General features: G+C 41.6%; 1 protein-coding gene across 2 annotated transcripts in view; it reads right to left on the bottom strand.

Annotated features, from left to right (window-relative positions):
• DENND2A (DENN domain containing 2A) overlaps positions 1-12,855 on the bottom strand; it is an 86,501-nt gene continuing 73,646 nt past the window's right edge. For both annotated transcript variants that reach the window (XM_060776838.2, XM_060776837.2), the window contains exons 15-20: positions 7,404-7,581; positions 5,438-5,479; positions 4,278-4,395; positions 3,120-3,368; positions 1,908-1,994; positions 1-744 (exon numbers count right to left, since the gene is read on the bottom strand). In XM_060776838.2, the coding sequence (XP_060632821.2) occupies positions 713-744; positions 1,908-1,994; positions 3,120-3,368; positions 4,278-4,395; positions 5,438-5,479; positions 7,404-7,581 (706 nt within the window). In that variant the 3' untranslated portion in view covers positions 1-712. The remainder of the gene's footprint in view (positions 745-1,907; positions 1,995-3,119; positions 3,369-4,277; positions 4,396-5,437; positions 5,480-7,403; positions 7,582-12,855) is intronic.

A 12,855-nucleotide genomic window follows, 5' to 3' on the forward strand; every position in this document is an offset into this window, starting at 1 on the left:
TTCTCCTTTTTGTAATCACCCTCTTTTAATTACATCACATCAGTCACTCAGCTTATTCTGAGGAAAGGTGGGCAGATATGCCCCAATTTCAAGGAAGGGCAGACAGTCTTCCATCCATATAGTGGTTGCTTGGTCAGGCAATAAAAGATTTCGTGGTCCTCACACCCCGATCCATTCCACTCCTCTCCCCCATTTGCAGCTTCACTTTCTTAATTCCCACCTCCATGTGCTTTAAGTGTCCTCATAATATTCACCCACAATGTCCTCCATCCCTCTCCATTCTTGTCAGTCTCTAAGCATAGGTCACTTTAGCTTCCGTCTTGCACGTCTTTGCAACCACTTGGGAGAGGAACCGGCTCAAGTTTCATTGGCTAACAACAATATAAATAAGAAACATGTAATAGCTAAGAAGAAAGAAACACTGGAAAGCATCAATGGCAAGAGTTCCAAGGGTGCCTTCTCCAGCGCATGTATCTTTGTACAGAAGGCCATAGACCTGTCTCAGCACCATCACCGTCTTCTCAATGATGTTCAGCAGGCCAACTTTTCACACAGGCACAATCCTTAATTACCCTGCTTCTTGGGTAAGGCTCTCCCCACCTTTGAAGCAAGCTGAAGGGGAAATAGGTCCAGGAGGTCGGGTAAATGTCCTTCCTGTGCTGGTGAACGGTAAAGCAAAATGTCTTCTCCTCAACACTGGCACTCTGGGTTTTCATTTCTTGTGGAGAAATTTCATTCTGTTACCTGGTGGAGATTGATCAGGTGATAGATAGGGGAGGAAAAGAGAGAGAAAAAAATTGATTCAATTAAGGCCTTTCCCAACCAGAAAACAACAATCAGCATGAACTGTAACCACAATCAAGCATTTGTAGTATTTATTTATTTATTTATTTAGAGCATTTCTACCCCACCCTTCTCAACCCCCTAGAAGGGGGGGGACTCAGGGCGGCTTCCAACCGGCACATATTCGATGCCTACAATTCAACATAGTAAAATATATAACAACAATAACTATAAATAATTAAAACATTCAATTAATACAATAACAACTAATAAAAAAGAAAAGCCAGTATGGTGGTGAACGTAGTAGTAGTAGTAGTAATGGGTTGTTGTGAGTTTTCTGGGCTGTATGGTCATGTTCCAGAAGCACTGTCTCCTGACATTTCACCTGCATCTATGCAAGGCACCTTCAGAGGTTGTGACCTCACAACTTCTGAAGTTGCCTGCCTCAGATACAGGTGAAACATCAGGAGAGAATGCTTCTGGCACATGGCCATACAGCACAGAAAACTCACAATAACCCATGAAAACCTTCGATGACAACAACAACAACGACAACAACAACTTTATTCTTATACCCCACTACTGTCTCCCCAAAGGAACTTGGGGTGGCTTACGTATGGGACAGAAAGTCCAACAGACAAAAAAGCAAAGCAATCCATTAAAACAAAAACACCACTAAAATAGGAACATCGTAAACACCAAGGGAGTTAGGCATAGGGTCAGGAGGGGAGAGGCTTTCTGGGGACGCAGGGCAAATTGTGCAACTTGCCCTTCATTACAGAGATCACATTGCACAAGGATGTAATGGGCCCTTGCTCTGGCAACAACTGTAAAAGTATATACAGTGGCGTAAAGGGAGGGGGGGGGGTTTCTGGCTTGATGGTGAGGACACATATCAGTACATGGGGATCAGACATCTAAAAAGTGTTATCAATACAGCTTTGAAAAGATATCAATAGCTTTGAAAAGTTCTATTTCACCCAAAAATTCTCAGAATCCCCAGTCTGTGGCCATGCTGGCTGAAGTATTTTGAGGATTATAATAAAAAAGTAAATTTTCCAGTTCTGATTATTAAAGATCAGGACAGTTACTGCCATAGCAGTGGCTAGAGCTGAATTGCTTACCTAAACCTTTCAGGAATTTATTGACCCCACTCTGTTCTTCACTGGGAAGAGTTTCCAGATACTCCTGGGCACGTACCTCAAATAAACCTATAGAGAGGGTTAAACAAAGAAAACGGTAGGTTGCATACCTGTGACCATCTTTCTTCGAGTGGTGCTCTGTGAATTCACACATGTGGAGAGTCAAAAAGGTTAGCCTGTGCCTTCTTAGTTCCAATTTCAGTTATTAGCTAGGGATCACTTAAATTCTAAACTGAGAAAAAGGGAAATCCTTATAATTTATATTGAATAGTTCAGAGGAAATAATCCTACAGCACATCAGATTTTTTTTTTTGCAGCTGTGGCAAAGGCCAAATCTTTCCTCTGCACCAAGTCACTTTAACGCTTTCCAAACCAAAATGCGATCAGTTTACTTCTTGTTACCAAGATCTGGTTTCTCACCCTGATCTGTGATATATTGACTATATGTAGGGACTAGGAACAATGGTATTCTCAAGTTGAGCACTGTGTAAATAAGCATTTTGGAGGTAAATAACCAGTAGGTGACTTTTTATCCAGGGTTTTAGGGTCTTACAATAGAGCCCTTCAGTGAACATCTATAGATCTGTCTACCTCTCCCAGCCTATTTCAGTACATCCTATAGACAAGGGGTCCCCAAACTAAGGCCCATAGTCCGCATGCGCCTCCCACCCTAAACTTTAAACTTAGGGACACCCTAAATCTGAAAAAAATGAAGGCACCCAACAGGAACAATCCTAATTAATTTGGCTATCTTATCATTCAAAAGCAGGCCCACACTTCTCATTGAAATACTGGTAAGTTTATGTTGGTCAAAATTGCTCTTCACTTTGAATATTGTATTGTTCTTGCATGGTTTTTTTTTTTTTGCACTACAAATAAAATATGTGCAGTATGCCTACAAATTCATTCATTTTTTTTTCCAAACTACAGTCCAGACCCCAAAAGTCTGAAGGGCAATGAAATGGCCCTCTGTTTCCAAAGTTTGAGGACACCTGATATAGAGGCATGACTATTTCAACATCAAGTCCATTTCCCCTTTCATATTGTACACCTACTATTTAAAATCTTGCCTGCTAAAAAGTTCTTCACATGTTGAGAGCTTAGATTCATTCACATACAGTTTTGTAGAGTTTAATCAAAGTTGTATGCCAATATTAACACTACAACTCTGCGATCTATCATCCTTCTCCTCACCTTTGGTTCCCTGTTTCCTCATCTCTCGTTCCTGAATGAAACCTCCAAACATCTGAGTTTCCATAAAGACCTCCAGAAAACGCCGAAGGCTCTTTGATGAGACGGACTTCCGGAAGGCCTCCCGTTGGAGGCTCCTTTCTTCCCGCTCCGTGGAGGTCATGAAGAGGGAATAGTGACCCACGATCTCCACAAAGAAACGGACAAAAGCTTCAGACACCACTTCATTCAAGGGGCTGGACTCTGGGGAAGCTTTGGCAACAAGGGGGAAGAAGAAGAATGAATCAAAGGTAGCCCAGAACTATCTTAGTGGGTGGCCTCTAATAGGTCTAGACATCTGAAAAGGTAAACAACTGTGACATGCTTAACGAGTATTTTCTGTCCTGGGACTACATGGTCTTTGTAAAAGGGGAAGAAAAAGAGAAACCCAGAGAGTTAAGGTGTGGAAATGTGTTTAGAGCAGACATGGGCAAACTTTGGTTCTCCAGATGTTTTGGAAAAACCTTGAGGGCCAAAGTTTGCCCCATGCCTGCTCTAGAGCCTCACTCTGCCTACCAATGATCTAATGATCTAGAGAACCACAGCTCTATAGCACAAGCAGTTTTGAATGCTGTCAGTATCAACAGAACTGGGAGAGATCCCTGTCTGAAAGAGCAAGTACAAGGCAGTGTAAAACGGGGGGATGCAATGTGGTGCCTACCAAAAGTTCTAGATTACTTCTCATAATCAATGACTACTCAGCCCAACCAAAAAAACATTCTTGGTATCTTGGCTTTTAGGCCTGGTACTAGGGTTATTTGGGGTGCGAATTCAGAAAATTACACTGGATAGACTTCATCAGCTCTAGTTTCTTAGCTATGGTTATCATGATTTTCTATGGGCGAGCAGATGGTGACTGATAGATGGCATATGGTCTGTACCTCAAAAACTAGAATTGATAGGAGAAAACTGGTGCTATTTTTGGAATCAACAAGTCAAATATACCCAGAAACAGGACTAACATTTAAGGCAACAAAATGTGTGTTGACCAATTTTAACCCACTTGCCAGCTCTTGCTCATCACAGTTGGGAGTCCAGAACAACTGGAGTGTGCCATGCTCTGAATTAAGAGACAAAATGGACAGCTCACAAAACAGTAAGGTGAGAAAACTGAAAACTTACCTTGTTTGCCTTTGAGAATGCCCTCCTCCTTGTCATTTGCCAGCTCATTTCTCTGCTCCAGGATATGTTCCAGTGCTCCTTGCAACTTCCGAGGCAAAATGAAGTCTTCATCTTCCATCTTTTTTATATTTAAAAAAAGTACATTCTGTCAGTATAGGCATCGGCAACCCTGTGATAACACCTGCAATTCTAAGAATCTGCTTTTTGCTGCTAAGGGCTGGTGAGCAGATTATGGTTGATGGACAGAGGATGATTCACAAGATCTTTTAAAAAGTGCAATGGTACAGTAGAAGCCAGCAAGATTGTGACGAGAACTGCCAGATATGAGTAGCTCTTGTCACAAAGCTTTAAAACACTGGATTCAGTCTATGACCATAACATTTGAAACAACACATACTGGAATATACATTGGAAGAAAGAGGAACTAAGAGTGTAGGGAACATAACATTAAATGATGGAACTCACTCATCCTCAAGACTGCCCTTGTGTTCTTTAATAAAGAAATGCTAATCAAGATGGTGTCTGTGTGTGCATGTGGAGGAATTAATACCAGAGCTTTGGAGGGACTATAATTCCTTGTCTAGGCATGCAAATGGAATCAAATAATATCAGAACTGGGTTGTGTGTTTTCCGGGCTGTATGGCCATGTTCCAGAAGCATTCTCTCCTGATGTTTTGCGTGCATCTATGGCAGGCATCCTCAGAGGTTGTGAGGTCTGAGGACGCCTGCCATAGATGCAGGCGAAATGTCAGGAGAGAATGCTTCTGGAACATGGCCATACAGCTCAGAAAACACACAACAACCCAGTGATTCTGGCCATGAAAGCCTTCAACAATATCAGAACTTCTGGGGAAGTATAATTCTCAGAATTCCATGCTGTAGGAAACAATAAAGCCAGATGGTCCATGTAGCCTGGTATTGTTCACATGGCAACAACCTCCCAGGAATGTGAGTAGATGTCCTTCCCCATTCCTTTATCTCAGAAGCAATCTTTCAAATTGAAGATGCCATGGCAGCTAAACCAGAATAAAGTGCTATGAACTGTGTTGTATAAAAGGGCCCCCCTATGCTCAGATGGCTTTCAGGACAACAGAACTTCCCAATTTTCCATTCTGTCTGCACAAATGGAAAAAACCAATAGAAAAACTAGTTGTTCTTACCTGCCTGAGAAACCGGTTATTAACCAGGTCGACTACAAGGACCTACATCAGAGAAACAGAAAGAGAGACTAGTCTTAGTTCCTTGGAGAAATGAATGCACTGCAATGTATGCTGTTTTCAGAGGGAGAGGCCCTGCCTTGCCCCACCTAATCCCACAGAGCCACAAGGAGATATGAAACCTGGCCTAAACCCAAAGCGGTTTTCGGATATTCTCCACAAAACCACAGAATGACAACATAAACACAAGGAAGCCGTTTCTCCGCATTAGCCTCTTCTTACACACACTTTCCTTTCCTTCAAGGAAGAAACCACAGCGTTCTTCCACAAAAGGGGAAAGGAGCAACTGGCTGAATGAAATGGGAGGCAGCTGCCTATGATGTGCTTATCTGGCTCATGTTAAAGCACTACATGGAACTTTCTGCAAATTAAGAGGCAAACGAGTGCTCTGGGACTAAAAATGGAGACTTTTTTGGTGTTTGAGTATAACAACCATTTCCAAATGTTGCTCTTCTATAGTGCCACCTTTTTTTCAGCAGGTTCACCAGAATGATCTTATGCTGGAGAATATCTTGTGTAACTATGATCAGTGCATGCCAGATTTGCCCATGTTATCATTTGCCATTCTCAACAGTGCCAAAAGTCTGCCTGCTGCCATCTCACTGTATGGATAGAAATAGTATGGAACTTCAGGTCCCAGACTGATATCTGGCCTCCCTAATCCTGATTCCAGACATCCCTGAAACATCATTATTTTGGAGTGAGGAATAGTTGAACGTTAAGGTTTTGTGTGCGCTTTTCCCATTCCAAAAAGCTGAAATGACTTCCCTGAGGATTAGTCACTGGCAGTAAGAAATTTATTCTGTCATACACTGGCATTTTGAGTCCTATCTTTTTTCCTGTCATCCTACTCACTACAAGAATACACCTTCCATGTCAAAATAAACTTTGGCTGAAATTAAACACTGGCCTTGGGCTGAGAGAACACAATACTCATACATCTTGTAGACCAGTGGTTCCCAAGAACTAAAATATGGTCCATGGCCTCACCATTACTACACTGTTGCAACGACAGCAAATGGTCTCACAAAAAACTCTTATAGTGCCGAGGCTTATTAAATAAGGTTTTCCACGGGCAAGCAAACAGTGATTACTAGATGGCATATGTTCTGCATCAGAAACTAAAGTTGATATGGTCCATCCAATGCATTTTTCTGAATCAGCGCCCCAAATAACCAAACTGAATCTGTAGGTGACCAAAATCTGATTTGTAACCTTTTTGGTACTAATGTTGGATGATGGTTCCTGGTCAAGTAGTCCTGGTCAAAAAAAGGTTGGGAACCACTGTTGTAGACACTAGTGGCATATAATGTTCATGTCAGTGGAACCATCAATCTGCTCCAGGTTTCATTCAAAGTTTTAAGGGAACTGTCAATAGATTGTGGGCCTATTTTAGTGATAGAGTCTGGACCCTTTCAAAGCATAGATTAAAACCCGGAGCTGAATCATCATGTCATGGATGGGAAAGCTATCAACCATCACTGGAAAATATATTTCTGTGCATGTTGATTTTGTCCATCAAAGCAGTTAGAGGTAGCTTCAGTGAGATCTTATCAAATTCAGTTTCTTAAAGGGTTTGAACTGGATGGCAGTTGTAGTATCTTCCAGCTCTATGATCCTAAGACACTTGGTATAATATACATCCTTGGCACTGGTTAACTTCCATGTCATGGTTACTGCGAATCCATTCTGAGTTTTGTTTCCCATACATTACATTATCCCATCCTCAAAAATTTGTTAAGTGTCTTGTATAGCATATCTAAGGTCTGGAATGAAGTCCAGAAAAGAACTACATCATCATGGTTGCCTACCATGATGATCTAGTCATCCCTCTAGATATAAAATTGTGCCGCTCTTGGGACCAACACAATCTATCAGTTCACTCTACCTTATCAGCGCCTGGTCTCACCTCTTCCACTGGTAGTTCCTTGAGGCGGGGTAGTGAACTGGAGAGCAGGCCAATCAAAAAGGGGGTTGGTGAACACACAATGTCAATCATAGAAGGGGGAAGCACAGGGATGTAGGTGTGTTGCCATGTAAAGGGGTAAAGGAGGGCCACCATGGCATGGCAGCATTTTGACAAGGTGCTGTAAAGGAAAAAAAAATGAAGTCATCCAGCATGAAGTCCACAAGGGTAATCAGTCACAATGAAACACAATTGTGCTCAAGAAATTATAGGGCCTGACACAACAACCAAGCATGTTTTGGTTCAAAATAGTGGTTCTCAACCTGTGGGTCCCCAGGTGTTTTGGCCTACAACTCCCAAAAATCCCAGTCAGTTTACCAGCTATTAGAATTTCTGGGAGTTGAAGGCCAAAACATCGGGGAACCCACAGGTTGAGAACCACTGGTTTAAAAAGAGAAGTCAACTATATAGTCTTCATGAATGTATATAAAGGGAGGAGCTGAAAAACTGTAAACACCAACTATGGAATGTTCAGAAACCAAAGTATGACTTTTACTGAAGTTCCATGGGTGCCAAGAAAAGAGAAAAATATTCAGAAATGGTGGTTGTTGATGCATTCCTTCGAGTTGTTTTAGGTTTATAGCTACCTTAAGGCAACTTCATCACAGGGATTCTTGGCAAGATTTCTTCAAAGGGGTTTGTCTTTGCTATCCTCTGAAACCGAGAGTGTGTGACTTGGCCAAAGTTTCCAAAATGTGGCTTTGTGAACCCTGGTCTATTTCAATGTTCAAACTATCGCATCACACTGGCCTTATTGCATAATGCCTTGAAACATCCAACACAGAGTGGTTTATATGTTTTGATAAACAAATAAGAAAACAAACTTACCTTGCACAGTTAGGAGACTGATTTCTCTTTGGATACATCAAAGAGAAACCAATCTCTTATGTTTTAGGCACGATTTTGCATAGAACAACCCTACCTTCACCCACTGTGATAAAGCAGGATGGAGAGCTTGGAGACATTGCTTATTTGGATTATAGTTCTAAAAATTCCATGGCCAGAGGCTGGTGGAGTCATGGGATCAAGGCAGGTTCTCAGCTTTCACGCTGCTACCTCTTAAATATCTTAATACTGCCATAGTGTGTGTGTGTTTTTTTTCATTCTTGCTAAGTCACTTGCCATGCTGGTTGGGATATTCTGTGAACTATAGTTCCTAAAAGTAACTTTCCCAAGCCCTGATAGTATCATAACACCATAACAGAATAATAAAAGCACCCACCAGTTCCAGTGGCTAAAATACATATCTAAGATTTCTCAAAACTTCACCATGAAGCTCAAGTTACTTTTATGCTTATTTTCTCTTAAATTAAAGGACTCATGGGATTAATGGAGACTCTCAGTTTTCATATTGCTGCCTCTTAAATATGGCAAGGCATGGAGCAATCCCAACATTCCTCTTATTTTTCCTGCTAGCTAAGCAGTTTTGCTAGAAAAGCTAAGAATACCCATCTGTTGAATTCAGTGATGGTTGGTAGTTCCCATGTCAGTGAATACACTCAGGATTGTATGCCAAACCTTAAAGGAGCTACCCAAGATGCTGGAATTATTCCAAAAATTCCTGTAAAGTTTGATCAACAAGTCAGATAAGATTATTCACTAAATAAACGTGGAAGCCACCTATTGCCAATGGCTAGGCACAAGGACAAATGAAAAGGACCATGCACGTACATGTGCACAGGCATGCATGAACACATACACATGGAGGCAAAATGTAGAAAACATAGACAAGGATGCATACAGACAGCAAGTTTTCTTGTTTAGCATAGTGCTCTCTCATGCAATGAGCAGCCTGAGTTGCCAGTCGGCCATCCTCTCAAGACTGGCAACTCTGCTCCCGATGGGTATCTCTGCTAGTTCAAATGGAATAGCAGGATCAGGCCAGACAGCACAGGAACCTGGTGTAAAAACAGATACACCACCTCAAATCCTCTCCATCCTAACGCCATACATGCTAACAAGGGTAGCCCTGCCATTAGGTAAACAGAAAAACTGCATCAGGGAACAGATTTTGGAAGTCATGAAACACCAGAACATTGTGAGTAATTTCATTTATTTGTTGTCAAAGACTTTCATGGCTGGAATCACTGGGTTGCTGTGAGTTTTCTGGGCTGTATGGCCATGTTCCAGAAGCATTCTTCCTTGACGTTTCGCCCACATCTATGGCAGATTTGAGGACTCACAATCTCTGAGGATGCCTGCCATAGATATGGGCAAAACATCAGGAGAGAATGCTTCTGGAACATGGCCATATAGCCAATGTCATTTATTGTTATTGCATTACAGTCCCAAGGATGCAACGGTAGGATTTTCTGCCTCCTCTACCAAAGTAACCATAAAAAACCCCCAACGATACCAGGAAAGCACTGCAAACTGAACATCAAACACAAAATATTTAGCATGCAACTGCCAACTTAACCCTCTGGACATCTGAAGTTCATCTCACTACAGTGTCCTGGATGTAAATATGTTTTAGCAATCTTATTAAATAGCATTTGTTGCAGTCTCAAAGTTTGGAAAAGTGACATTGAGTGTGTTTGGAAGGGGGAAGAGATTATCAAAAATTCAAGGATTATGTAGGCAGTGGTTAGATGTTTAGAATGTGAGTGTGTTCAGAGATAAAATGAATTGAGGAGCTCTAGTTCCATAAATATCAAAAAACAATCCAATGGTGTCTCTTCCTTTATAAAAGTAGATCAGCAAACCATTAAGGGAGAACTCTGCATGTTATCCAAATCTCACATTTTAGTTAAAAGAGGTCAAGCAAGCCAAGTTTCATTAACCAATGCTTATTTAAATCTGTCTTTACGAATTATAGTTTGCTTGGAAACAGTGGATCATGTTCCTAGATTCAGATACAGCATAGAGACTGCCTTCCTGTTTTGGTCACCTATTCCGTGACTCCTTCCTTCATCCTGCTCCAAACATGACAGTGATGGTGGTGGGACAGTAAAAGCATTAAGAGTTGGTCAGGCTTTGTACACATGATGTACATATGAACTCTGTGTACATGGAGTAGTGGGAGACGAAAGCCAAGAGCTGTAATAGACAAGATGCCAGAAGACATGCTTAGTTGACTAAGAAAAAGGTAAAGGTTTTCCCTTGACATCAAGTCCAGTCGTGTCCGACTCTGGGGGTTGGTGCTCATCTCCATTTGTAAGCCAAAGAGCTGGCATTGTCCATAGACATCTCCAAGGTCATGTGGCCGGCATGACAGCATGGAGCGCCATTACCTTCCCGCCGGAGTGGTACCTATTGATCTACTCACATTTGCATGTTTTTGAACTGCTTGGTTGGCAGGAGCTGGACCTAAGAGTGGGAGCTCACCCAAACTGCCGAACCGTCGACCTTTTGGTCAGCAAGTTCAGCAGCTCAGTGATTTAACCCATTAAGCTGACTAAACAGCTTAATTAAAATTCAGCAGTGTGATCCTGACACCAAGGATATGGTAGTCACATACATTTAACATTTGCCAAATGGTTCCCTTCCTCCCAAGTGAAGTGAGACATGCATGGTCTCATATTTGATCAAACGTCTGCCACATCCCACCTAGGATGCATTCCTATAACAAAACTTAAGGGGAGGGAATAGTGTCAGACTTGCTTCATACACCTGTGTGGCATTTTGACTTCCTAAGAATAATAGCATTTTCATACAATGATAAACAGATGAGAGTGCAGCATCTCTGTGGCAAGCCAGTAAGTTGTCGAAATATGAGATGTGGTTCTCATCCGAATGAAACCTAATACAGGTAGGCGGAGACACTTCTCTTTCCTGCAAGAGTCTGAAGAAAGGTGCAGCCAGAAAATGTTCATTTTTGTAACAATAGTAGAATATATAATATGGGAGTGGAAATGTGGAAGAATATTGTCAAAAGCACTGGTAAGTCATGAGCTATATAGGTCTGCAAATTCCTCTGAGCATCTAGAGAGGCATGTGTGTTACTGAACTGTACATAACGTCATTTAGTTTTACAAGCCAGGTCCTTGGAAGGAGGAGGGGAAGAGATAATAAAGTGCAGCCTAAAGGAATCATATGGCCAGGAAACCACTCACAGCTGGCTTGAGTTAAGCACCATAAGGGAATTTATACAGAATAGGAGAGAGAAGGCAGGAAAGAAAATACTCTAGGCTGGCCAAAACTATACATGGGAGAAGGAAAGGGTACTTTGCTGACTATGGACTATTTCTTAAAGGTGTACTTATGTTCACCACCCAATTTTTAGCTTCCTCAGTATCTTTAAATTCTCTTTTCCCCCTACGTACTGTCTAGAACAGTGGTTCTCAACCTGTGGGTCCCCAGATGTTTTGGCCTTCAACTCCCAGAAATCCTAACAGCTGGTAAACTGACTGGGATTTCTGAGAGTTGTAGGCCAAAACACCTGGGGACCCACCGGTTGAGAACCACTGGTCTAGAACTTTAAGATCATCTGGGGAGGCCTTGCTCTCGATCCCACCGCCATTGCAGTCGCCTTCTCCCTTGCAGGGCCTTCTCCATGGTGGACCCTCGGCTGTGGAACTCCCTCCCCAATGAGGTTAGATTATTATTATTACCAGGACTTAAGCTTCTTCCGGAAGGTCAGGAGGGAGGGGCCCTCCTGACCTTCTGGAAGAAGCTTAAGTCCTGGTAATAATCATCATCATCATCATCACCACCATCATCATCAGCAGCAGCAGCTTTATTTATACCCTGCCACCATCTCCCCAAAGGGGACTCGGGGCGGCTTACATGAGGCCAAGCCCGATATTACAGATACAATAAAATGAATACAAAGCAGCAAAAAAATAACAACACAATAAAATAAGGCAATAACATAAGTGAACATAAGAACAAAACAGAGCAGCGAAGATACAGTAACAAACACACACAATGGGTGGTCCAAATGTACATAAAGTGATAAAACCCTGGATGAGATTAGATAGTTATGGGAGCAGGCATTCACAAAATAGTTTGTTTATTGGGAAAAACAAGCTTTATTGGACCAGACTTGGACTGCTTTGGACGACGATTTTAATTCTGGTGATTCTAATTTGGCGAGCGGGTTCTGAATGTATATTTAGAATTATTTTAATTTTGTGGATGTATTTATTATGTGTGTTTATATTATATTTGGCATCGAATCGTTGCCTGTTTGGAAGCCGTTCTGAGTCCCTCCGCAAAGGTCAAGAAGGACAGTGTATAAATGTTTTAAATAAATAAATAAATAAATAAATAAATTTTCCAAAATGGGTTCTAGTCTTCAAGGCAGAAACATTTTGAAGACAAGTACGCGCACTGGAAAATGAAATAACCCAAAGGCATGTTTTATGTACCACGTCTATAGCTGCGCACAAACTTGTGCAGAAAATCGACAGCCATATGAAGAACTAGGATAATAGTTTTCCAACTTTGTTTT

The sequence above is a fragment of the Anolis sagrei genome, chromosome 5 (assembly GCF_037176765.1).
Source record: "Anolis sagrei isolate rAnoSag1 chromosome 5, rAnoSag1.mat, whole genome shotgun sequence".
NCBI classification, from domain to species: domain Eukaryota; kingdom Metazoa; phylum Chordata; class Lepidosauria; order Squamata; family Dactyloidae; genus Anolis; species Anolis sagrei.